The sequence below is a fragment of the Bactrocera tryoni genome, chromosome 1 (assembly GCF_016617805.1).
Source record: "Bactrocera tryoni isolate S06 chromosome 1, CSIRO_BtryS06_freeze2, whole genome shotgun sequence".
Taxonomy (NCBI): domain Eukaryota; kingdom Metazoa; phylum Arthropoda; class Insecta; order Diptera; family Tephritidae; genus Bactrocera; species Bactrocera tryoni.
In genome coordinates, this window is record NC_052499.1 from 63,140,018 (window position 1) to 63,167,539 (window position 27,522).

Consider the following 27,522-nt stretch of genomic DNA (forward strand, 5'->3'; position numbering starts at 1 on the left):
CTAAGCATGATTACAAGTAGGTTTTGTAAGTTTGCTACATTGTTGCCGAGCAGTTGCAAGCAATATTCGCTTGTCGTAGTTGTTGTTACACTTACCAAGTGTTTTAATGCGCGAGTATTTAGTGCAACTGCTGAAAAAGTTTCGTTTTTTAGCAAATTCTAACAGAACAAAAGGGAGTTAAAGCAATGTCTCAATGTTGCATATGTATTTATATGTAAGAATGTACATATGCATATGTGTGTGTGGACAACCGACTGCAATGCTATTATTTATGCAGTTGCACGCACAAAATTAGGCACAGTGACATTGATAGCATTAAAATTGTGTAAAAAAAATAAAATAATAATTGTGTAATAAAAATTCCAAATAAAAACAAGAAAAAACGTTAACTTCGGCGGCACCAAAGCTAATATACCCTTCACAGGTGCATTTATTTTAGTAACTAAGTGTTCAGTTTGTATGGTAACTATATGCTATAGGGAACCGATCTGAATAATTTTATGGGAGATTACATTGTTGCCTTAGAAAATAATCTATACCAAATTTGGTGAAGATACATTGTCAAATGTGAAAGTTTTCCATACAAGAACTTGATTCCGATCGTTCAGTTTATATGGCAGCTATATGTTATAGTAGTACGATATCGGCCGTTCCGACAAATGAGCAGCTTCTTGAAGAGAAAATGACGTTCGCAAAATTTCAAAAGGATATCTTAAAAACTGAGGGACTAGTTCGTATAAATACAGACGAACGGACATGGTTAAATCGACTTAGCTCAACATACTGATCATTTATATATACATATACTTTATAGGGTCTCCGACGCTTCTTTCTGGGTGTTACAAACATCGTGACAAACTTAATATACCCTGTTCAGGGTATCAAAAATGTTAATAAAAATGTTTAATAAATGTCACCCATCTGCATAATAACGAGGTCAGTTGCCAATGCTCAAAGGACCATAAATCTTCCACATAATCTTACCGTCGAAAACTCGTAACGCTGATTCATTAGATGTTGTCGTCGTTCATGCCCCTCCACCATATAGCAGGACTGGAATAATGAATCACTTATAGAGTTTGGTCGTTGAAAGAGGACTTTACTTCTCGATTGCCTGCTCAGCACCTGTTGGCAAGAGTTATTTTGCATTGGATTTCGATGCTGACGTTGTTGTTAGTGTTAATGCTGGTTCCAAGATAGACGAAATTATCTACGACTTCGAAGTTAACAGTGACGTGGGAGCCAAGACTGTTTGTTAGATGAAGGAGATATTTTGTTTTGCTCTCGTTCACTACCAGACCTATTTTCTTCGCTTCTTTGTCCGCCTGAAGAAAGCAGAACGGTTGTTAAGGTCAATGATATCGATGTCATCGGCGTACGCAAGCAGTTGTACGCTCTTGTAGAAGATTATACCTTCTCTTTTCAGAACTGCAGCTCTAATAATTTTCTCCAGGAATATATTGAAGAAGCCGCAGGATAGGGAGTCGCCTTGTCTGAAACCTCGTTTGATGTCGAACGGCTCGGAGAGGTCCTTCCCGATCCAGATTAGTTTTGCGGGGATATCAAATTTTAATATCGCGGCATAAAGACAGTTCCTTTTCGTGTTGTCAAATGCAGCTTTAAGGTCGACGAGGAGCTGGTGTGTGCCGGTCTCTTTTTACAGGCCTTTTCCAAGATTTAGCGCATGTAAATTTCCTGTCAGGTTTTGATTATCATTTTGTTGAATCTTTCACACAGTACGTTCGATAGAACCTTATATTCGATGTAGAGCAGGCTAATCCCACGGTACTTGGCGCAGATTGTGAGGTCTCCCTTTTAGTGGATCGGACAGAACACACTTATTTAAATTCCAATCATCGGGCATTCTTTCGTCCGACTATATTCTACAAAGAAGCTTACGCATGCTCTTTTTCAGTTCTTCACCCTCCGCTTTGTTGTGAAACTTCTTGTAAGAATACGAATTTACAATCGAAAAATCCAAATAATCGGATATCGGATAGTTGCAGGCTTATATGCGCAAAACCTTTATTCATTGCCTATATGTTGTTTAAGCGTTATTGAGCAAAATGCGTTCAAAGTTTTATTTCCTGATACAAACTCACTCAAAATATTTCAACACTACATCGGATTGAGCACGAGAACATCTTTTTTCGCTGTTCTATTAAATAAATAACATTTTTTTAATGCTAAAGCTTACTTTAAGCCAAGAAACTTTAAGGTTTTCGTAAAACAATAAATGAAAAGAGGAGCATGCAAAATTAGTAAATATATAATATTATTTATTATTTTACTAAAAGCATATAGTCATGCATGAAAGTAATTCTAATTTGGTTAAAATAAAACATTAACGATTATAACATCAATCGTAAAACCAATTAATATCCTGCAATTATTACAAATCAACACACTGTTCGCCTCAGTTATCAGTGAACATTCGTAGATATGTACAAAAACTATTATATTTTATAAGCAAATTAGGTAGAAATATTTCAACAGCAATAACTATTCAATATAGGGATTTCCCGAATTAAGTTTTACAATAAATAACAAGCCAATAAGAAAGGGTGTCAACCTTAAATTTATTATTTTTATTTAAACATTTCCAAAATTAGTATTATGTGACCTTGATAATTTTTCAAAAAATATCACCACTAATAAAACTAAAATTTATGCAAATTGCCTACGCCTGCACACATCTACAAATATGCATAGAATATGTCTATACTTGTACGTGTTTACACACGTACAAAATTGCAAAATCAATTGTGCAAATAGACGTCGGATAATCCAGAACAGTGGCACATGAATTGGCTATTTTCACATTAGTCACGGTTCATAGCCAACTATTGTGGTCATTACAGTATTGATGAATACAGTAGCACAAACAATCGTCCGTCACTCGTAAAAGTCACAATCAATAGCAACGACATTGGAGCTTATGTGTGCATATATGTGTATATGTTATGCACAAATGGGTGTAATAATGTTTTGTATTTACTCGCACTCAACTTCATTCAATGTTTTCGTTTTTGTGTAACCTGAGCTCCTTCCAGCGTATTACAACTTTAATTGTTTGCCAACTCACTTTCAATATGAGAAGTATTGTACTTTGCGCTGGAACCATTGTGTTCACAGTGCAACAAGTGTTCGTCTTGAGACCGGAGATTTTAGTTTTCTAGGGAATCGCTTCAGCTGGAGCACAAAGCACTTGCATGTAAATACTTGTAAGAAAGCTTGAGATATAAAAATTTAGCTCGGATGAATTTTGCACTACCTTTCATAAATAGTAATATCAGTTTAATATTAAGCTAATTATCATATCTAAAGTACTCAAATGCAAGACCCATATCGGATGAAATATCAAAAAGAGGCGACATAAGCAGGAAACGGATGGCAAGGCAAACATTCGTGTCACTCAAGAGATTTGCTTTGCCCATTGTTATTGCATTTGAAATATAGATAAGTATGTAATAGATTTATTAAAATTTTAGCAACTGAAAGCAAATAAAGATTTACTATTTTGTATTATACTGTACAGTAAAACATTTTCGGAAACTGCGAATATAAAACCTTCAGCCGACTCGTAGTCCTGGTTTTGTTTTGACCGAATGTGACGTTTAAAAAATAACAAAACGAGTCGTGCTTTTGAAATGAAAAACAGTTAAATCAAAGAGTGCTTGGATGATGTTTACCGTGACTATTCTTATTCAATGGAAACCATCAAAAACTCGTTGTACAAGTTTTAACGTCGTCACCCGACGGTTTTCAATAAACCATACCTGGATTCCACGAAAATACAACCACGGAGGATAACGTAACAAAAGTCCACGATATCAAATTGTTTGACTGAAAGTGTGCGAGATAGCTGAATCCACTTAAAAAACCGCAAGGGTATAAGAACTCTGTCGACTGGATGGTTGAAATGCTTGCTCACTCCGGGCAACGTACACTACCATGAGATAACTTCACAGCACTATTTGATGGTGTTTAAAGTTAATTCGAAGAAGTTTCTGGGTCGTTTTGTCAGTATCGACGAAACGTAGACCACCAAGAATACCTAAGAACAGTCAAAACAGCGGACCACGCCCTACTACGAAGTAGGTAAAATCGGCCTCAAAGGCGGTGGCCAACGTTTGCTAGTATTCAGCTCGGTGTGCTGTAGCTGTCGATTATCTAAAGAAAGGTAAAATGATCACAGGGCTCTACCATGACAAATTATTCGTCTTATTCGATGCTGAAATGTAGAAAAACGCCCCCATTTTGTCATAGTAAAAATGAGTCTTTCAACTTGATAACGCGCCGGCCCAAATAAGTTTGGTAGAAGTAGGCTATCAAAAGCTTTCCTATTCTCCAGATTTTGTTAATTGACTGCAATGCACTTATTTATGAGTGAAAATAATAAAAATGGCTCTTCCACCTTGGGAGATTCTCGCTTCGCCATGGCCACAGCATTGGTAGAATTAGGCTATAAATTTATTTGTAGATTTAGATAACTCACCGTATTCTCCAGATTTGAGTCCGTGTTATTATTATTATTTTTTATTGTTTCCAATCTTGAAAAAGTCGCTTACAGTAAAGAAATTTTAGTGGACTGAGAAACTTATCGTCGCGATGAATTTTTCAGACAGGTTAGAGAACTTGAGGCATCGGTGGCTACTTATTGGAGCGCCTTGCGTAGAAGTTGCTGTTTTTTCAGAGTTTATATACCGACATAAAAGATCGTGCACACAAACTTGGCATTATTTAAGGAAACATTGCTCTTATGAATTGCTTAGTTTTTTCTAGTTATAACTAAATTCACGTCATCAGAAAATAATATTATATAGTATGTACATATATAATGCAAAATCCCTGCATTCCTGATCAATATACCATAAAAAATATTAAAGTTAATATTTTCCGAGGGAACATTCAGAAAGCAAGCACACTTACTTTCAAACTTGCTTTCCACACCAAGTCTTACATATACTCATGTTAGTATGTGCATACGTGCATTGTGCTAACTTATTCAATGTACTGTATAGTATGTGCGTCTTTTCTGCTGAGCAAAAAATTAAGCGCTGTTAGTAGAAAAGGAAAATAAATTTCTAATACGAAGAAAAAAGTTTTCTGAACATCTGTTCGCTGCAGCTTACTACTAAGCCCTATGTATGGTTGAATGTACACTCACAAATAGTGTGTTTTGAAGTGGCCAACAATACTTGAAAATGCAAACAAACATGCTTCACAAAAGCAACGCGTGCCTCCATGGCAAAGTCAATCTATTATCGGCCAATTTACACACATCCGCAATTCTCGGAACTAAGCCCTGCAAAAAGACTGCCGCCTGCCGCTGGCCGCCTGCCTTTCGAGCAGAAGTCGAACTAATTATCCCACAACTGCAAAGCGGTGCAAATAACCATAAATGCATATTTCTAATGAACAACAACATGAACTACGAACAAGTAATCTAAATAAAAATAGAAAACAACAAAACATAGAATCGCCGCCTTATCCATCTGCATCACACACTTTCACTCACTACTTCCCGATGCATATGTTTTCCTATATTTGTTTGTATGTATATAATAAATACATTTGTTCGCAAAATACTTAAGAATTTTGTTTTCCTCTTTTTTGCCATTGCAGAAAATCAGTGCCCGCAATACGGCGAAGTGAATCAGCTTGGCGGCGTATTTGTGAACGGACGCCCACTGCCGAATGCGACGCGCATGCGCATTGTGGAGTTAGCACGCCTCGGCATACGACCCTGCGACATTTCCCGCCAGTTGCGTGTTAGTCATGGCTGTGTTTCCAAGATATTGGCGCGCTACCACGAGACCGGTTCCATTCTCCCCGGCGCTATAGGCGGCTCGAAACCGCGCGTCACCACTCCGAAAGTAGTGAACTACATACGCGAACTGAAGCAGCGCGATCCTGGTATTTTCGCTTGGGAAATTCGTGATCGCCTGCTGACTGAAGGCATCTGTGATAAGACGAACGTGCCGAGCGTTAGTTCCATATCGCGCATACTTCGCAATAAGCTTGGCGCTATTGGGCATCATCATCACAACTCAGCGGTCGCCGCGGCAGCAGCCGCTAATGGCACAAATTCTTCACCACATCATCACGCGCATCCGCATACACATCCGCACGGTCATCATCACGCATCAGCGCACAGCGCAGGTGTCTCCACCGTGGCCACAGTGGCGCATCATCAACATGCCGCCGCCGCTGCTGCAGTGCATGCGCACCCCCATCTCTACAATTCCATTTATCAGCCATACAGCGCGTACAGCATGAAAACGGCGGTATCGTGTGGCAGCCCCTCGCCCCCTCAGGCCACACAAACCAGTCATCAGTTGCGCACCGCGGCGGCTGCAGCTGCTGCAGCGCACTGCTGGCCCTCATCGCATTCTGTGAGCGACATTTTGGCGCATCATCAAGCGGTTGCGCTGCGCGCCAGCTGTCAGGTGGGCAACACAATGGGCGCGCTGCCCACGGGACTGCCGATGACTGCTTCACCGGTGGGTGGCGCTATGGGCACGGGCGCGCAACAACTTATGGGCGCTGAAGATTGCGACGGCATGGCGAACAGCGCGGCGGCAGCTACACAAGTCGCCGTGGCAGCGGCTGCGGCGTCGCAGCAGCCCTATAACTACTATATGTATTTCCAAAACACTGGTATGCATCATCATCATCACGGTGGCATGATGGCGGCAGGTGCAACAGGGTTATGAGAATTGCATTATGGCGATGGTAGAATAAGCAGGAAACAGATGTAGGAGAAGCGTCTTTAGCAGTGTTAAAATTTGATATGCTAGCTGATTAAAAGTAATTACATATGTATTAATCTATAAGCATATATATAATTTAGAAGGAGATTAACAAATAAATCATCAATAAATTTTTATTTTAGCTTCTAGATTTTTATATATTTTTTTTAGTAGTGTGGATTTGTATAACGTACTTGTAATCATGCATATATGTAAGTGTATGGGTGATATGCCAAACATAATTTAATTAGCGATTTATAAATAAAAAACTTAAAACCGAAAATATCAAAACATCCAATAAGCAGTTGGTTCCAGGTTTATTTAACACTCACTCGTCACAATTTTAATCAAACTAAAATTTACGCCTAAAAGTATGCTACGCGCAGTTTCATTCATTTTTGCAAACTCTCCATGCATAATTATATATGTGTGTATGTAAGTGAAAATATGTATATGATATAACCTGACATAGCTGCTTCAAATATAACTCTCTATATTTTTATTTGGATTATCAGTGTTTTACAAATATTTAATTTTACAGAAAATCATAACAGAATATGAACACTTGGTGTATATTGGGAAAAAATTCGTTCATTTGAAATATCTTTTTATGAAATGTATCTAATTATAATTTATAATTTAAAAAAATAAACAATGAATTAATAGTATATATTATGCATGCATATTAAGCTTACTCACACATACACACGCATGTTTCTTTTATTATAATTTAATTTATGTATACGACTATTTATTAAAGTATTTCAAATAAAAGTAATTTTTATAGGCAATATTTTAAAGAACAAAGTAAATGAGTAATCCCAATAAAATATAAAATATAGAGATTAAAATGAGTTCGAAATTTGCTTAAATGATTTTTTTATTTCAAACATTTTTCACGTGACTTTTAAATATTTCCTTTAAATTATTCTAATTAAATATTTTTTTTGTTTCATATAGTGCCTTTTGTAAATTAATTAAGATTAATTGTTTCGTATGAATAACGGTACATGTAAATATATATACGTATATACTATATCTAGAAAAAACATGCCATAAATGAATTAAGCAATTATAAATATATTTATTCGAATACTCTAAATTAAATTGTAAACCAGTGAATTTTTAAGAAAATGTAATTTGGTTGTTTGCCACACACTTATAAATATTTTAAGATAATTTTTTTTATTTTTAAATAAAACAATTATAAAGCATTTTGCATTTATTATTTATTTTTTGATAATTTAACCGCAGCACTATAGTTTACATTATAATTTTTGGTTTATATATAACTTGATCTGACAGGTCAGTTTGAAGGATCTGAATAATTGCCTTGGACTATAATGCATGCTGAATTTCGTAAATATGTCTTATCAACTAAACAATTTTTCCACACAAAGAAATTACTTTGATCGTTCATATAACAGCTATACGATATAGTGTTCCGATACCGACAGTTCCGACAAATCAACTATGTGAAAAATTTTATATCGATACCTCAGAAACTGAGCAACTATTTACATACATATATATATTTTATAGGGTCTTCCTTTCATCAACCTCAACACCCGCGCGTTTAGTTCTGCTTTCTCTAGACTGAACAAAGAAGCAAAGCAAATGGGTCTGGCAGTGAACGAGTGCAAAACGAAATATCACCTGTAGTCAAATAAACAGTCGTCGCACTCGCGACTTAGCTCTCACGACACTGTTGACAGTCATAACTTTGAAGTCGTAGATAATTTCGTCTATCTTGGAACCAGTATAAACACCACCAACAATGTCAGCCAGAAAATCCAACGCAGGATAACTCTTTCCAACAGGTGCTAATTCGGACTGAGTAGGCAATTGAGAAGTAAAGGCCTCTCTCAACGAACAAAAGCCAAACTCTATCCGTATAAGTCCCGTCTGCTATATGGTGCAGAGGCTTGGAAGATGACAACAACTGATGAGTCGACGTTGCGAGTTTTCGAGAGAAAGGTTCTGCGAAAGATTTATGGTGCTTTGCGCGTTGGCCACGGCGAATATCGCATTCGATGGAACGATGAGCTGTATGACATATGTAGTTCAGCGAATTAAAAGACAGCGGCTACGCTGGCTAGGCCATGTTGTCCGGATGGACGAAAACACTCCAGCTCTGAAAGTATTCGACGCAGTATCCGCCGGGGGAAGCAGAGGAAGAGGAAGACCTTCACTCTGTTGGAAGGACTAAGTGGAGAAGTACTTGGCTTCGCTTGGAATATTCAATTGGTTATAATCGCGTCAGCAGTGTCTACGTCAATAAAGAAGAAGAAGAAGGGTCTTGCTTCTCCTGAAGTGTTACATACTTAAAACGCCCTATTTAGAATACTAATTAATACTAGTAGATAATTATTTATTTATTTTATGAGAAATACAAACAGTAATTCTTATTACAGTGAGGTCTGGATATATGAAAACCGATATAAAAGTGCTAAGGCCATTGCAAAAAAGTTATTTGGAACTCTCTAAATCACTTAACATTTGAATGCGGTATTTATACAAATACGGTACATTATTATTACACTTTCGAATATGCCGCTATAAGGAAGTAAAAATTGTAAGGTAAAGGAACGGAATGACGTCAAATGAATATAAAAATCCGAGAAAAAGTAAAAAAAAAAGAAATTAGCAACACAATGTAAAAGACATTTTACTAAGTCTTGTTAGAATTATTTTTTTGATCACTTTGTTTGTGATTTATTCTCAATACAAATATTTTCGAAATTCAGTTAAATATAGAAGTAATAGTGTACTAATAAGCGGTTTATTATATATTATATACATAAAGTGTATATCATCACCTAAAATGCAAAATAACGTAACAACATTTTCGGAAATTTACAGTGGCATGAATGAAACACGAAATAAAATGGAACATCAGTGAATATTGGTTAAAACTGGTTTATATCAAAGGGCAGAACCTGAAAATATTGGACAGATGTAATATTATGAATGCAATTTGAAGTAGTGAATCATAATCAATAAGACACTCAATTTCGAATATTTGCATTTCAGCTGACGATATGTAATCGTAAGCAATAAAAAACTGAATTTCGTTTTTTTTTGATGATACGTTGTTTTGCATTTTAGGCAACGAAATGTATAATACTATGAAAATATCTAGACAATATGTACATATGTAGATGATCCATGAACTACCTGCAGTTATTTAAAGTCCAGCCTTAGAATATTATAATGATAGTTCGAACACAAATTTCATATATTTTACCGTTGTCTTCCGATTCATTTTGGAGGTTTTGCTCTGAGGCACGTTAGTTAACAATGTTTAGACTCAAAAGCCTCTACATAACGATGAAGCCAATTTTTTACCTTTACAAATTCGCAAAGTATTCATTGACTTAAGACTATCCTCTCGGCCTAACTTTTTACAACATAAGGATCCCTTCTATCTCTATCTTGCCAATAACATACCAAATTTTCATTTCCAATTCACACCTCACATCATTCAACATTCATTAACTTTGTTGATGTAATTCCAACAACAAATGTTTGACAATTAAAAAGATTATTTCATGCGGCGAATACTTTAACATTATGCCGATTGATGTGCAGAACCAAAAAGTTACGAAATGTTGCTTTTTACGATCAGGTTGACTCAAAAATTTAATTTTAAGAAAGGGCTAAGATGTCCGTCGAACTGACCCCACGCCAACTATTAACTTTCTCAATTGTATTGTGACAATTTTCTTATTATTTAACCGTTAAAAATGCTTACTTGAATATGGCGGTATAAATGAAATGAATATCTTAGAAAGCATAATAGATAAATTTACAACACATTGATGATAAGAGTTCGGTTAGCTATATGCAAATTAATTAGTTTGTAGTAATTAGTAAGACGTAATTAGTAGACGATCTCTGGCTCTTTATTTCTAATCCATAATTGAAATTAAAACATAAAAAATGTATATAAATATTAAATTTTTGTTAAAAACTTTACATTATCGTACATATACTTTAAAACACATAACATTTGTCCAATAATTTTAACTAAGGTAACAAAATTCCCTAAGTAGACAGAATTTTAACATGCTCAATTTATGTTATTTTACATAAGATCGACTATAAAATATAACAGGGCAAGTACAGTAGCAAATCGATTGTCATAAAAACATAACAGTTCTAGACTTAGAAATTATTTGTTTTAAATACAAATGAATATATTTAAATTCGTACAACTAAAATTTAGGTATAAAATATGCGCTTAAATAAAAATCCTTTTCTAAATCTAAATCAGCTTATATGATAACATTAATCGCAAAAGTTATTAATTTCAAACAGTCTACTTAGTCAGTTTTGAAATGCATTAATTTTCAACATAACAATTTTTATTCAAAATGAAAACAACCAAACATAAATTGCACCAGCTTTATGTGCAACATTCAGTGCCGATACCTTGTTGCCTTATCCAACCAAAGCAGAAATAGCCGAAACCCAAGCCCAATATCATGGACAAGCACAGCCAATAATTGAAGTTCATGAAGACCAACATCAGCAGGTAGGAAATGATAATCTGCACGACATTAAGCAGCGATTGGATGATGTGGTGTATGGAAAAAAGATGATCTCTATTAGTTTTGACTCGAATCTCTGGCAACGGAGTAGGCGCATGTGTGCAACCCGGGGGATGGGCAGCACGTCTCGCTTCAACCTCCAACGCCATACTTTCTGCCGCTTTTTGTGCCGCATATTTATGTAATTGTTGGCGCCCGAATTTCAGTGCTTCGTAAAGAAAGGCGATAAAAAACCAAGCGACACAAGAGAGACCGAACTCTGTCACAGTACTGGCAACCCAACCGCGCCATAATATTCGCTCGCAATGACCACCATGGAACTGCAATAAAAGTAAAAACCGAAAAAATTAATAATAAATAATAAAAGTGCACACATAATATGCTCGTTTAAAGAATATTAAATTTAAGACGTGTATAACGCATGCTAAGATTAATATGGTTTCTAATTGTTGTTTGTGCAGACCATAACAGAGAAGGTATAATATTCTGGAAGAGTGTACAGCTGTTGGCATACGCCGATGATATTGATATCTTTGCTCTCAACAACCTCGCCGTTAGTTCTGCTTCCTCCAGACTGGATAAGGAAGGAAGGCAAATGGGTCTGGTAGTGAACGAAGTGGTGCTAGTTTGGACTGAGTAGACAATTGGGAAATAACTTACTCTCTCAACGAACAAAGACCAAACTCAACAAGTCCCCCATCATTCCCGTCCTGCTATATGTTGCAGAGACAGGGACAATGACGCCATCTGATGAGTCAGCCTTGGGAGTGTTTGAGAGATAGAAGCGCAAGATGTATGGTCGTTTGCGCATTGGCAACGGCGAGTATCGCAGTCGATGGAACGATGAGATACACGGCGACATTGACTTAGTTCAGTGAATCGCAGACAGTGGCTGCGCTGGTTATATCAGCTTTTCCGGATGGAAGAGAATACTACAGCTTTGCAGGTTTTCGATTTAGTACCCACCGGTGGAAGCAGATGAGAGAGGAAGACCTCCGCTCCATGGAGAGATCAGGTGGAATTGACACCAAATAGCAAAAAAAAAAATGGGATCGTCATTTGATATACTTATGAGGGTTTGTTTGAAAAACTCATAAACAATCGATCTAAAAAGCGCAAATGTCACAAAGTGAACCCACACATACTCTAAACATTATACGTGTATAGTGTCAAATTATCAAATTTTTCGAAAGTGGGCGTAGCTTCTATTGATTATTTGGGCTTATCTTATAAACTATTGATTAGCCTTATCTTAGTCACACTCAGCGAGAGATATGTAAATCACCAGTTCATGCAAAATGGGGTAATTTCCACGCCCACAGTGTAGTTAAAAACTACAAACAGTTTATTTTTTCCCAAGAGGATATATGTACATATGTGAATGAATAAATCACTTCTTTTGTGATGTCTCACACTGGATGACGCTTTGCACTCATATGACCTTCTGAAAATAAACTAAGAGTTTTACACAGGCAAATTTTGGATACAGCTCTCAGTAAAATGAAAAAATGGCAAAATTTAATATGCTTGTGAAGAAGAAATTTTAACAAATTAAATACACAAAGGGTAGTTATTTAAAAAAAAAACTAGTATAATTTGGATGAACCTGGAAGAAAATTGAAACTATTAATACAAACAATCAGCTGTTCAAAATTGAATATAAACTCCTGTTTTTGAATATTTTTCTCTTTGCGAGTAAATATGTAGCGGACATTTTCCAAAAAGATGTTACTGTAATGAACAACTTTTGAGAGTGGTTGGCCTGTTCTCCAATTAATGGTACATAGGTATGTACATACATATGTACATATATTTAAACATTTGTTCAACAATAGACTACTTAGTCCACTATCCTCTGAATTCGAATCACAAAATTGTAAAAGCTCCTGGCTCCCTTCCCAATACTTGTAGTATGTATGATATTTGATTATGGAACTACATACATTACATTAAAACCAGTTATTTCATATGAAAGAGCTTTCAATACAAAGTAATTACCATTTAATGGTTTTGCTTTTATTTTTTTTTTAATTTTTTTTTTCTTTTACATATCTTTGATTTAAATTATTTACGATGAAAACAATTAGTTAAAATCATAGTTGTGTGCCTGTCAATTACTTCACGAAATTACTCACACTTGACAATCTGACTTCCATTGCAAATCAAAATATTTGCCCACCACAGTGTACTCGTACACACAAGAGTTAATTAATTGCTAATGGACACATGTGTAACTTAATAATTATTTAATGAGATAGGTAGCAAAAGTACAAAAGATAACAGCGCTACATGAAATTTGTTTGCAAGTATGTATGGTATGCTTGTCTTTTGTTTCGGTTTTTATCTATATTAGGGGGGATCGACTTGTTTGTGGTGAAAAAAATTCATAAAATATCTACATACATATGTCTCTTCGCAAAAAAAAATAAAAGAAATAACTTATTAAAAAAGATCTTTATTATCGGTCACTTTGGTCAGTGGTGAACAATTTCTTCGGACATTTACTGTGAACTTGGAAAATAGTTTATGCCGATCTCGTGAAGACCATTTGTCAAATAAAAAAGTTTCCCATACAAGCACTAGATTTCGAACATTCGGTTTGTATGGCAGTTATATGATATAGTCGGTCGAGATCGGTTCCAATGTATGAGCTTAATCAGGACGAAGGGGTGTGTGATGAAATCGATATCAGACAATCAGACATTTAATTTACAATACATTTTATAGGACCTCTGACGATTCCTTCTGTGCGTTACAAACTTCGTAGCAAACTTAATACACCGTGTGTAGTGTAAAAATTATTCAATAAAGTCAAGTGCAAGCACTAATAACGGACAAATTTTGTATCAGCAATATTTCCTTCTTTAAATTAGGTCAAATATGTTAAATAATTTTTCAATGAAATTATTAAATAACTCGGGTGATTTTAAATACTCAATAGCAAAAATAATTCATCACAGGTTCTTGAATATTCATACTGTCTTTGTTTGTATTTTAGATAACAGCTTGAAACCACAAAAAACACTTGTTGGTATTTTTGGAAAATTAGTCAAAAAAGCAAATGAAATATATAAACAATGAGACAAAAGTGCCAATATATACATAGATATGTACATACAGAGTTATGTACATACAAAGTTATGTATATATAAAATAGAAATAAATAAAAGAAAGTGTGCAAAAAAGTTTGCATAGTTTTCAATTGTTCACCTGAGAGAAACAAGGGCAATTGGTTAAGTTTGCAAAACAATTGTACTTAAGCATGTATTAAGAATAAGAGTTTAGCTGACTCTCATAAAAATTGTTGTGTACTTAAATACTTTTTTGTACTACTGATAATAATTTGGCTAATAATTAGACCTGGCACTTGCTCCACTTTTTGATGTTAAACGATAAATTACAGTTATATTACAGTTATTTCCCATTTTGCCGAGGGGAATCATGTTAGTATAATACGAAGTTTGAACTTGAAATTGCAGATCACAACCAGAAATGCTTTAAGCAACGACTTTCACTTCAATTAAGGATAGATTTATAAGTTGGTTATATATATTAATTTGGCAATGTTTTATTTATTGATTTCTAGTTAGAAACTTTAATTTATTATAATGAAAATCATAGGTATTTTTTATAAGCGCTTTCTCATATTTAAAAAATGTTTGAGTTCATGCAAAGTTAAGATTTTGCTAAGCTATAAAATAATAAATATGGTTCCATTTAATTGCAAATTTCCCAAGCGTATTTTTTGAACGTCAGGAAGTTTTAATTTCATTAATATCATTTTTATCGGAATATAAAATTCTGAAGTCACGCTTAAAAGTTTCAAAGAGCAGTCTGAATCCCGACCAGGTCACTAAAATGAGTTCCACGGGTCGGTCCTATAATTCCATCTCTACTCCCAAATACAATTTTTATGAAGGAAATGACAGTGTCTCGATTTTACTATAGATAAAAGCAAATATGCTTGCATTAAACTAGAAGATAGAATTAATCCATGGCATATATGGAAAGTACTATATAGTGATATTTGTACGCTGAACTGGATATATTAAGTTTACCACGAAGTTCATAACACCCAGGAAATGTCGGAGACCCTATAAAGTACATTTATGTATAAATGATTAACGAACAAGCTGAGTCGATTTGGCCGCATCCGTATGTCTGTCTATCTGTATATATGCGAACTAGTTCCTCAGATTTTGAGATATAGATTGAAAATTTTGCACGTGTTCTTTTTTCTCCAAGAACCTGATCAGTTGTCGGAACCGCTGATGTCGGAACTCTAAAGCTTATAGCTATCATGCAAACTAATCAATCAAAGGTTTTTTTCTTGTTTTTTTTCTGATATTTACAATAATTTATCTCACGTACTTGTAAGTTAAAGTTGCTTAAAGATATTTTAGATAAAAAGATTAAATGGCAAAAGATAAGCTTTTTAGCCTTTCATTACTGACTTAAGACTAATAAATTATTTGTTATAGAAGCGATAAAAAGAATTATTTGCGCTCTTTTTTTAAGAATATAAGTGTTAGCTTAATTATACTGCATTTCGAAAAGTTGAGACCTAAGCTTTACAAATATTAGAGCGGGTCGATTTACAAGGAGCCAAAAAAATGAAAAATGGTTTCAAAAAGACTATAAGTCTAAAAACGATTTCAAGCTAGCGATTTTTTAGGTGAAGTCGTATATTTCGGAATTATAAAATTTCGTTCATAGGTGCATTTTAATATTACATTGATCACTTGTCGAAATCCAGATCGAACAACTATATCACATATCTCCCATACAACCGATTATTCAGATATTATATTCTCCTTTAATTATTATAAAAGCTAAGAGCGCATAATTTTGAAGAACTATTCTCTATTACATATTTAACAACGACAGTGAAATTTAAAAAAATCGGATTATAAAAAAAGATCGACCAATTCTAACAAATATATGCCTCAAATAATAAAAAAGCGTTTTAAACTTCTCAGTCTCATAGAAGTTAGTAGACTACTATATTACATTATCCGCTTTATTCATTATTATCTATTCTATTATATTCTACACTGTTTTAGGAAATAAAAAAACATTTTGAAATTTCAAAAATTCATTCAAATTTGTGATATAATTCAATGTAAAAATATATATGTACATATATACAAAAATATTTTAGAAATATTATATACAATATTTAAAATCGTGCTTTTAATCTAATTATGTACAAAAAAATCCTCTTTACAAACTATGTATATATATTTTTTTGTGATCACTCACACTTAATTACAATTATACAGAGCATTTTCTAAAAAGCTTACTGAATAAATGTTTATCATTTAATGACAACATTCGTTATCATAAGCATCGTGTTGAGACCAACCGAAAATGAAGTAACCGAAACCTAAACCTGCAACAACTGATAGACATAACCAGTAGTTATAATTCATGAATACCAACATCAACAAATAAGAGAGAGCGACTTGTACGAAAAAGAGCAGTGACGTAATGATGTGTGTCGATGTCATTGCATACTGGATATAATTTGTTTTTGTCACTCGTATGACGGCTAAAGCTTCTCTGGAATTACGACCAATCGACCCAGAGGCGCTACTAGCAATTTGCTTTGACTCCAATTCCAAATTGATGCGTTCAGCTTCTCTGCGGACAGCACGTTGGATAAGTTGTTGACGCAAAAATTTTAACGCCTCATATAGAAACCCCATCACTACAAATGCCAAGCAAGAGAATATGAATTCTACGTATGTACTGGCCACCCAACTGCTCCAAAGTATACGCTCACAATGTCCGCCATGGAACTAAGAAGTTTGAATAAGAGAAATATTGTGGAAATTAGTGTTTTTGAAGTGACTAAAAACTCTTCCTACATATTTAATATACTAACTAGTTTGTGGAAATGTTAGTATGCACAACATAAAGGAAATGGGCGAGACAGGATGTTGGGAATGACCAATATATTGGTTAATAAACATTTGGTTTTTATTTTGGAAAAATATACCAAATATCATATTCAGCTTGAATCCAATAAAATTTAGACCCTTAACCTCTTTTCCGACACCAGTTTATTGTTACTCACACGTACGTAGTAATAGATAGATACTAATTGCTGATAAAAAAAACTGTTTAAATCTCTTCAACCGAAATATAACTAAAAGTCTAAACAAATTTTACATTTCTGCACTGATTTTTCCCTAATTGCACTGCATCACATAAGATCCAGAATTATTTAAATTTATGCTACATTTAATCTATGTGAGCCAGTAGAGATTTAGTATATATGTACATACATAATTAGGAGCCAAGGTTTGTTTGCCCTACAGAATTATAAAATTCTCCGAAACCGATTTACCCAAAGTTAGATTGCAAGCATAACACCCTACTATGATTCATCTGTTTAAAGACTAACTTCAATTAACATATATATATATATATTATACTCCATACTTTCCTTAACAGTAATCAATGATTTGCCCTCAACCACTATTAAATGATCTTTAATTCGAAAATTTGAAAAAGGTTAATATATAGTCCGATAAATAGAGAAAATATGTTGTAACTAATTAGTTTTCCAGATATAGTGTAATATACATATTTTTAACTGAATATAATATGGCGGAGTCACGATTATATGTAAACTTATTGAGATGAAAATGAATGGCTTTGATAAATTGAGGTTTGCACAGCAACCTGTGGACTATTGTCCTTCGCCAATTCACGTTGTTTCCAGCAGTCTAATAAATTCAAGAATTGTACTTTTTGTGTAAGGGCTTGAGACGCTAAGCACTTCTTGATAGGGATTACGAGTTCGACGATGTTTTTTATTCTTGGGAGTACTACCCAATCAACAATAAAGTACTCTGAAATGTTTGTCTCCCTGCCTTAGAAGCGACAATAGTTTGAGGAGATTAGGTGCATATTGTGCATACGTCTCTTAAATATACAATGGTGTGTGTGTATACTGCTGAGCTTAGTCCATAGAGATGTTTATTAATTATGTGAACATTTTAAGGTTATTTCTTCACAGTGATAGTTATGATTGGGGCACACTAGTGAATAATTTGTAGCCACTACCTGCTACAGGTATATCCGCCCTTCTTACTTTACCGAATTCCTCGTTTATAGTATAGGCATTCACTGCGAAGCATAGTTTTAGCTCTATTTGGTTAATTTTCATTGGTAAACGAGCTGGGTTGTCTGCTAGCTAATTTTAGGGTATTCCTTTTTTTTTTTGTTGAATGTATTTTGTTTTATCCCCGCAATAATTTTCTATCCTGCAGAATATGTATTTCAGTTTCTTCTAGAAATTCGTGTTGTACTATAATTGGTATTCATTATTCATCGTCCTTATTTATATTCAAAAGAATTAGATCCGTTCTAAAATAGCCAATAGCCATTAGTTGTAATTATATTTTTGTTTTACAAAAATTTCTCTTAACTTTGTGGTCTTAATTGTCAGAATAAGACCAATAAGTTATATGAATATAAGAAGGTAAAACCATATTGTAGCCATTTTTTCAAATCGACCTTCTATAATATAGCAATATTTCGTAACCGGGCAATATGTTAAAGCTACTTCAAACCCTTGTCAAAACAGTGAATAATATAAATTAAAATAAATTCTCGACCATTCGAATTTCATGATTAAAAATGAGCAGCTCGTTAACTTCACTGCACAGTTATCGCAATTGAGTTGTTTAAAGTGAAATATATATTTTTTAATATGTGAATTACTTTAATACATATATAATATCTGAAAAACAGTAATTGATCTTAATAATATAATTAGTTAAATTAGTTTCAAATTATTTTTCAATTACACTTAAATAAACGGAAACTGTAAGCCTACCAATGGAAAAAATATATCTATGTATTTTAAAATAACGATTTTGATAAATTAAAAGGAACTTAATACAATTTAAAATTGATATCTCAACTAATTTTTGAGCTACAGGTTTCTAAACTGTAGCCGTTTGGTACAATCAACTCATTGTATTGTATAATTAAACGAGTTTTCTCCAAATAACAAATTTTGAATTTGCTACTGTGTTTACACGGAGATAAATGTTCTGATCATTATCACTATTTTTCTACATTTTCTGTACATAGTTCCCCATATAATGACCAACCAGTTATTGATCAGATCAAAAATCGAATTTTAACAGTTCAAAAACGACCAAAATTTTGGTTAAAATTCAATTTTTTCCAAAAATGCCGCCATTTTATTAATTTTTTATGGCTAGTATAATTATTACTAGTTATGTTATACATATGTATATGAAATATGTCTGTATATGTATAGGTTTTTAACTTTGAGTTCTAGCTGTGACTACTCACATTTGCTTAATTGCATATACTTGTATATTGCATTTTTTTTTAAACAAATATTTGTTTTGCTTCAACAAAATATTCTATTATAATTGCAACTTAACATTGTTTACTATCATAAAAAATTATGGGCTCAAAACACTACATTTTTATAGTTTTAAATGTACTTAGTTTATTAAATTTAAGCCCACATTTACTTGGAAACTCTAAACCATGAAGTTATTAGTTAACTTAACTTATAACTTAGCTAATTGGTTTCCTTGAAATTTTTCACCGTTCTAAGCACACATTCATATTATTTATTTTTTTTTTTAATTTTAGTGCCGCTGCATATCTAAAAAGCTAATTTATGAGCTCAAACACATAAATTTTGCACTGAGGGAATGCAACCAAACCGCCAAATGCATTTCAGACATAAAAAAGCTTCCGAAACTTTTTCAGGTAGCTTAAAACCGGTCGGGCCCCATAATTTGTCAAGCGTTTGCCAATTATCCGTTTCTGTTTCATTATGGTTTCTTGCATGAAAGTGAAGGTTTGATTTCATTCATGAATTCTAAATTTTCGAAAATTGATTTTGTTAATTATAACTTTTCAAAATGCGCAATCGAAGGCAAAAGTAATTTACGCATTCCCTATTTTTCTTGTAATATGACCTTAAGCGGGGTGTGTGTTTATACATACATACATAATATATAGTCACTTGATGTATAATATCTACCATAATATATGCACATATTTACCTTAGTTAATTCAGGCGTTATATCAAGCTTATTACATTGAATGATTTCTCTTTCGCTAATATTCTCAATAATATATACAAATGAGCTTATGTACGTACCTTGTTGTGAGAGTGTATAAACTGTTGAAATTAGCGATTTGTTTAAATAAAGAGACAAACTTTGATTTTGATAACCAAAATGCGAAGAAGAGATAATTTGTACAGTCTAAAAGTAAGCGTACTCAAACCAACTAAAAGCTCAGCTTTAACCGCCCTAGCATACATACATTTAACTTAGCATAGATGTTTATATATTTTTTTCTAAGATATACTTACATACAAATATTCATGCTTCTAATTCGTATTAACTTAGAGACTTACCACCATGATCATAGGACAAGAAGCTGTCGTCGTCGTGCTATCATTACCGTGCGTATGACCCATATCCATTTTGATAAAATTTGTTGTAATTTAAATGTTTTTGTTATGATTAATATTATTTGGTTGACTAGGAAGTTATCGCGGTTCAACTTTGCAGAGGGAGAGCACGTAATCAAAGCTACGGAATTAATTACGCGAAGCGTCGTCGCTATAAGCACCGCAGTCACTACTGTGGTCACTAATCTTCGTCGATCGTTCACCGGACGATTTGTCTGTAAGCTAGCTAGGCGCACACACGGAATGAGAGTAAGACCTGTACTGGTTTGCTATATAGCTAGTTTGGGCTTTTTTAAGGAAAAAAATTTCTACAACAAATCCCTGCGAGTGAGGCGAGAATAAATATTTACGCCCATAGATAAGAGATACTAGCATAACAATAACAATAGTCATTGTTGTTGTGGTTGGGAGTCGGTACGGTATGAATTTTGCAGAGCAAAAGAGTACAAAAAGAGACGACAAGCCGATCGTTTTGCGCTATTGTTGTAATTGCATTTAAACACTTACACATACACACATACATACATGTGCAGGGCAATATGAGCGCGAAATAAATGTTACATTTGATAGACAATGTTACAAATGGAGAGATAATGCCTTCTGTTGAAAGGTCATTCCACGATAAGACTGATAAGCGGTTGCATTACAAAATAAATGCACTACCAAATTTAGGTAAAATTATTATTAGTCAATAAATTAAAAGTTCCAACTTTTTGGAAGCTAAGATATAACAAGTAAGGAAGTAAGTAAATCAATATATGTAGTATATTGGAATTGGGGTAGTACCGACCCGAATTTATCTTTTTCCCCAATGAAACGTACTATTATCATGTCACATACTAATAAAATGTTCCCTGAGATTCATCAGGTTCCTCACATACAGTCACTCGTCTAATGGAGTAAATTCAGTCGGATGTTCGAAAATTCTGATATTAGTTATATGGGGGCTAGATCAAGTTTTCGCCCAATTTTATCTGTTTTAGGAATAAAGGTACACTGTTATATGTAAAATACGCTCTGTAATTTTCATCATTAGATATCTTCAATATTGGACGAACAAAACTTTTATCTCTGTAGCAACGTGTCGCAAGAGTATAATTATTTTATTATATTACTTAAATTAATTATTAAAATCAATTATTGATAATAAAATGTATTATTTTAAATTAAAAATAAGTTATACTCTTTTTGCATTCACCTGTTCGTTCCTTAAAAAAATAAAACCCAAAGTTCTTCAAGTAATCCATCGCCTATACCGCTATAAACTCATTAATCAAACTTATTTCCATTAACTGTTAAGCATATATATTATATTTATTAGGTTGATTATAAATAAAAAAGTAAAAAAGCAAATATTCGAAGTAACATTCCATTATTTATATAGGCAATAACGTTCATACATTTGTTGTTGTGAACAATTCTTCACTCCGTGTACACGTTAGTCTTACGACTTTTGCGCCGACAATGAATGTCTCCATAGATTTGATAACGGCACTTGCAATACTCATAGTAGTGGACTGGCCAATTAGGTGGACGTGTGCAAAACCGTTGGTAGCACAAAAAAATTGGTAACGGGTGCAAAGAGGTTCATTTTCAAGAAGTTAACTTCTTTTCGCTTGGGGAAGTGTGCAAAATGTGGTAAAGCTTACGTCGTGAACCGTTTGATTAGGTTTGTGGATCGGGTTATCTGCATGAATTCTTAAAAGTTCTAATAAGGTCTATACTTTTCCATAATTATTATAACTGCTTTAGTTGTCAACTTGTTGAAAGAAACGAACTTGCAATAAATATCAAAACAAGTAACGGTCGCAATCTGATAGAGACTCATTGTAGTTTAACACTCTTATGTTTTCTATGAAATAAAATAATGGAGTGGAACTGATGATAGAAAATATTGATCTATTTATGTTTGGATGGGTAATATTGATAATTGACATATTTGAAACGGTCATCGCTCTAAGATAATCTAATCAGAATACCTTAATAGTTTCCATGGCATTCGAGCTCATGTCAGCGGGCCGTATCCGGACGTTATTTATGTCCGGAAAAGGACTGTCACTGACTGACAACATCCTTTGCATATTTAAGAAACGTTATGTGTGGTTGCAACAATAACAACGTGCCAAGGTTTTATTACATGCAACCAATCGTCTTCCTGTCTCGCGTTTTGGTTAAGTTTCTAGTTCTTATGAATGGAATACCCAGAATATTTGGTTTAATATTTAGAAGTAATTAATCCTCATATTTTATAATTTTTCTTAAACATGCAATTATCCAGCGACATCTCGTTCGCTTTTGTTTTTCAGTAACGTCTCTTATCACAGCTGATTTAGACACTACAAAGGGAAAAAATGTAAACAAACAAATTTTTTTTAAAGCAATGAATCTAATTTCATCTGAAAATCGACTTAACAAATAAAAAAATGCATCTATTATTTCTATTATATGGAAAATATAAAAAAACGTATTTTTATTTCAAAATACTATGTGACAATCTTTTCTTGTGATAAATATTAAGCGATGTGAATTCTTGAATGACAATAACAGCTGTTTTTTGATCTTTCTAACGGCAGTGAGAACAATGTTGGGTTATGAAATGCTTCAATATAATCTAATCTTTTAATTTTCGGTCTGAATATGGTATAATGGACAAAATGCTTAGAATAATTAGACGACTATAGAATTAAATACATTTTTATCCGTAAAAGTTGGCAACACCTGCGCTACCCCTAAGAAATGTGATTAGGCAAAGTGTCAAAAGCATGCTAGCGGTCGTATGTTTTTGTATTTTATTTTTACATTAGAATGTGGTTGAATAAAATAAATCAAATTTATATTTCGAAAAGATCTCATACAAACCAACGACAGCGAAAAGTCTAACTGTGATTCAAAAGTTGGAGTAATTTCACGTAACAATATGCTATAATCAAAAATAAATGCAAGTGATTTTCAAGGTTACGAAACAAATGCCGAAGTCAACTGAAGCAGTGGAAGAGAGCGTTTGCAAGCGATTATAATCAAGTTTTAACATTACTAAAGCTATATAAAGTACAAAACATAAAAAAAAGCAGAAAGAAGATAGGGGTCAAGTTGCATTTTTACCAAATCTTGCCATTCTCTGAGAGGTTATTTAATCATATTCAAATAACTTTTATAATGCAAACCGGAAATAATCTCTTAAATATTTGCAGTTCTAATACCCGCCTCAACAAGTCAGCATGTCAGTGCTACGTAATATACAATCTATCCAAAAATGTGTTAGATTTCAAACAGTTATCTACACTGCACCACAAATGTGCTTGGATGAAAGGAGAAACACTATATATATCAAAAAATTGCACACTGGTGTTATGGGTTGCAGCCATTTCACGAAGGCGCCTTCACAACTCTTTGCCCATACTCATTGTAACCGTAATTTATACTTCAAATTAGAAAAACAAATTTCAAGAGCTGCTCTATACGCGACCACAAAGAGGTATTCAAGTAATAAAGACAAGAAGAAAATGCCCAATATATCCGCAGCACAAGGAATCTCCTCCAGCTATGCGCCTGAGGCTAAAGTTAGTAAATCATACGAGTTAAAGAAAAGCATAAAGGAAGCTGTTTCGCCATATTGCCGCTTAATGCGTTTGGATCGGCCTATAGGTGTGTAACACTTCTTTTTTGTATATGTGAATATAAATGCAAAGTCATTCAATGTTATTACGCAGGAACATATTTGTTATTCTGGCCCTGTGCGTGGAGTATTGCGCTCAGCGCAAATGCCGGTTGTTGGCCGGATTGGAAAATGTTGGGCCTCTTTGCTACAGGCGCACTGATAATGCGCGGTGCTGGTTGTACCATAAATGATCTATGGGACAAAGATATTGACGCAAAGGTGGAACGTACACGCACGCGACCATTAGCTTCCGGTGAAGTAACGCAATTTGATGCTATTGTATTTTTATCGGCTCAGTTGAGTTTGGGCCTGTTAGTATTACTTCAGCTAAACTGGCAATCAATAGTATTAGGCGCAAGTTCATTGGGATTAGTCATAACATATCCGCTAATGAAACGTGTAACGTACTGGCCTCAACTAGTGCTTGGCATGGCTTTCAATTGGGGCGCTCTTTTAGGTTGGTGTGCGACTCAAGGCGTAGTCAACTGGGAAGCTTGTTTACCATTGTATCTATCCGGTATTTGTTGGACAATTGTATATGATACTATATACGCACATCAAGACAAATTCGACGACATCCAAATTGGCGTGAAATCAACTGCTTTACGATTTGGAAATAACACCAAAATATGGCTATCTGGATTTACAGCAGCTATGCTCTCAGGACTATCACTTGCTGGTGTAGCTACGGAACAAACAGTTGCATACTACGCAGCAGTGGGTGTGGTGGGCGCTCACTTAGTACAACAGGTAACCTCACAGCTGTTCGCTGTATGCACACATTCTAACAATAAATTGTTTTTTGTTTTTTTTAGATATATTCGCTAAACATTGATAATCCAACAGACTGTGCGAAGAAGTTCTTCTCGAATCACCAGGTTGGATTAATTTTATTCCTTGGCATTGTTTTGGGCACCCTTTTAAAACCGAAAGAGAAAATGGATAATGGACCTTTACCTGTAGGAAACAATACCTTTCCACAAATGCAACCTGCAAACAGCCTTGTAAATATACCCGCTAAACCGGAGGTTTTAACGTAAAAGTTCGTTCAACAATTTCTGAAGTAAACAGACCAAGCCTATTGATGAGTACAACTATATTAGGCTTTTCGGTAAACCAAAGGATAATATATTTTAACATAATTTAATTTAATGTAAATAGATGCTTAATAAATACGGAGTATTAACATTAGAACCTTTTTCGGATTTGAATAATTAATAGAATTTGGTTTACGTTTTACTGTAATTTACACAAACTTGTGAATTAAAACAAAAATGCCATTAACCCCTCTATACAAAAAATATACTGCCGATCTGTGTTTTGAATTTATTTTATTCAAATCTTTGTTAACTGCATATATAATGTATATGTAAGTTATATGTTTATTAAAAAGTTAAATTAATTTATTTCCAAAAGTTGATTTGTTCTCAACTAAATACTAAATTACTAAGGTTTTGTCTGACTTTCACGTATCATTTGAGAATTAAATCTACAATTTTCAATTATATTAAATCAGCCACATTCATTGGCATTTCATCAATTTGTGTGGAATAGTATTGTTCAATATCACGTAGAATACGTATATCGTCGGATTTAACGAAATTAATTGCAACACCCTTCCGTCCAAAACGACCGGAACGTCCAATACGATGAATGTACAACTCACGATTATTTGGTAGATCATAATTAATAACCAATGAAACTTGTTGTACATCAATGCCACGCGCCCACACATCAGTTGTAATCAGCACACGCGATTGGCCGGCGCGGAACTCTTTCATGATTTCATCACGTTCTTTCTGGGGCATATCACCGTGCATCGAGCTTACTGTGAAATTTGCTTCACGCATTTTTTCTGTTAGCCAGTCAACCTTACGTTTTGTATTGCAGAAAATTACGGCTTGTGTGATTGTTAAGGTATCATAGAGATCGCAAAGTGTATCGAACTTCCATTCCTCCCGTTCGACAGCAACGAAAAACTGCTTAATGCCTTCCAGGGTCAATTCATCACTATAATATACAATAAGTAAGAATTATTATAATCCAATTTTTGAAAATAAATCTTATAATATTTAACTCACCGTTTGACAAGGATACGTATTGGATCTGTCATGAATTTTGAAGTCATTTCGAGTATTTCGTGCGGTAATGTAGCGGATATGAGTACAACTTGTGTTGCTGGTGGCAGATAACGATAAACATCGTAAATTTGTTCTTTGAAGCCTTTGTTTAACATTTCATCCGCTTCATCGAGGACCAGCATTTTAATTGCTCTGGTCCTTAACACTCGTCGCTTAATCATATCAAACACGCGTCCAGGTGTTCCACTTACAATATGTTGACCGTAATCTAATTTGCGTATATCTTCACCCAAGTTAGTACCACCAATGCATACATGGCATTGCACGTTCATAAAATCGCCTAAAGCAAGTATGACCTTTTGGATTTGAACTGCTAACTCGCGAGTAGGTGATAAACACAGCACCTGTGTTTCACGCAATGTAGTGTCCAAACTTTGTAGAATCGAGATTGAAAATGTTGCAGTTTTGCCCGTACCAGATTGAGCTTGTGCTATGACATCCCGACCTTTTACAATAGGCTTAATACTACGCTGTTGTATGGCAGAAGGTTTTTCAAATCCTAAATTTTTCGAAAAAAAATTAATCTAAATTAGTTGTTTATCTCATAACTTTCTCCACATGCTAATTACCGTAAGCATAGATACCACGCAGCAACTCCTCCTTGAGGTTCATAGCATTGAAAGTTGGCACTACCTCTACATCTTCGCTGGTCTCAAACTCCACATTTGATAAATCTTCTGCTGGTACATTTTTCCGTGTTATCTTATCCATATTGTAAGAATATTTTGGTTATTAGTGGAGCCAAAAATATAAAATATTTACTAAATGCAAAAATTTTCTCCAAAATCGAAAAGTAAAAAATGCGGACGATATTTGCTTTTTGACGTTTTCCTTCTTTATGACATGTCGTTCAATTTCGTATTCGTTTATAAACATTTCACACACAGGGTTGCTTTTGATTATAGTGAAAGCACCGTAAACCGAAAACAAC

At 34.2% G+C, this 27,522-nt stretch overlaps 4 protein-coding genes across 5 annotated transcripts in view; 2 read left to right on the forward strand and 2 right to left on the reverse strand.

Annotated features, from left to right (window-relative positions):
- The window catches only part of LOC120780070 (paired box pox-meso protein), a 40,958-nt gene extending 34,049 nt beyond the window's left edge, over positions 1 to 6,909 (forward strand). Inside the window, exon 2 of the mRNA XM_040112346.1 lies at positions 5,629 to 6,909. Within this exon, the coding sequence (XP_039968280.1) occupies positions 5,629 to 6,719 (1,091 nt within the window). The 3' untranslated portion in view covers positions 6,720 to 6,909. The remainder of the gene's footprint in view (positions 1 to 5,628) is intronic.
- A 3,791-nt stretch (positions 6,910 to 10,700) lies between these two features.
- Positions 10,701 to 21,042, reverse strand: LOC120766569 (high affinity copper uptake protein 1). 2 transcript variants are annotated; one of them, XM_040092161.1, is made up of 2 exons: positions 20,736 to 21,042; positions 10,701 to 11,628 (listed from the first exon to the last, which is right to left on the reverse strand). In XM_040092161.1, the coding sequence occupies exons 1-2, from the start codon at positions 20,802 to 20,804 to the stop codon at positions 11,164 to 11,166; spliced, it is 534 nt and encodes a 177-aa protein (XP_039948095.1). In that variant the 5' UTR covers positions 20,805 to 21,042; the 3' UTR covers positions 10,701 to 11,163. The 2 variants fall into 2 exon arrangements, with proteins under 2 accessions (XP_039948095.1, XP_039948094.1); XM_040092160.1 differs by lacking the exon at positions 10,701 to 11,628 and adding an exon at positions 16,501 to 17,109.
- Positions 21,043 to 23,552: 2,510 nt separating this feature from the next.
- LOC120776466 (4-hydroxybenzoate polyprenyltransferase, mitochondrial) lies at positions 23,553 to 25,753 on the forward strand. The gene is made up of 5 exons (XM_040107136.1): positions 23,553 to 23,691; positions 23,747 to 23,917; positions 23,984 to 24,437; positions 24,503 to 25,200; positions 25,266 to 25,753. The coding sequence occupies exons 3-5, from the start codon at positions 24,011 to 24,013 to the stop codon at positions 25,488 to 25,490; spliced, it is 1,350 nt and encodes a 449-aa protein (XP_039963070.1). The 5' UTR covers positions 23,553 to 23,691; positions 23,747 to 23,917; positions 23,984 to 24,010; the 3' UTR covers positions 25,491 to 25,753.
- A 78-nt stretch (positions 25,754 to 25,831) lies between these two features.
- On the reverse strand, positions 25,832 to 27,435 carry LOC120776473 (eukaryotic initiation factor 4A-III). The gene is made up of 3 exons (XM_040107149.1): positions 27,161 to 27,435; positions 26,532 to 27,090; positions 25,832 to 26,460 (listed from the first exon to the last, which is right to left on the reverse strand). The coding sequence occupies exons 1-3, from the start codon at positions 27,300 to 27,302 to the stop codon at positions 25,953 to 25,955; spliced, it is 1,209 nt and encodes a 402-aa protein (XP_039963083.1). The 5' UTR covers positions 27,303 to 27,435; the 3' UTR covers positions 25,832 to 25,952.
- Between the last annotated feature and the right edge of the window lie 87 nt (positions 27,436 to 27,522).

Bases quoted from the DNA above. Each gene is read 5' to 3' on its own strand.
- LOC120766569 (XM_040092160.1), bottom strand. From the start codon at position 20,804: ATGGATATGGGTCATACGCACGGTAATGATAGCACGACGACGACAGCT. The intron at 17,110-20,735 runs GTAAGTCTCTAA...CAAACTTCTTAG, and splicing joins CTTGTCCTATGATCATGGTG to TTCCATGGCGGACATTGTGA.
- LOC120776473 (XM_040107149.1), bottom strand. From the start codon at position 27,302: ATGGATAAGATAACACGGAAAAATGTACCAGCAGAAGATTTATCAAAT. The intron at 27,091-27,160 runs GTAATTAGCATG...CGAAAAATTTAG, and splicing joins GCGTGGTATCTATGCTTACG to GATTTGAAAAACCTTCTGCC. The intron at 26,461-26,531 runs GTGAGTTAAATA...TGTATATTATAG, and splicing joins ATACGTATCCTTGTCAAACG to TGATGAATTGACCCTGGAAG.
- LOC120776466 (XM_040107136.1), top strand. From the start codon at position 24,011: ATGTCAGTGCTACGTAATATACAATCTATCCAAAAATGTGTTAGATTT. The intron at 24,438-24,502 runs GTGTGTAACACT...GTTATTACGCAG, and splicing joins GCGTTTGGATCGGCCTATAG to GAACATATTTGTTATTCTGG. The intron at 25,201-25,265 runs GTAACCTCACAG...TGTTTTTTTTAG, and splicing joins GCGCTCACTTAGTACAACAG to ATATATTCGCTAAACATTGA.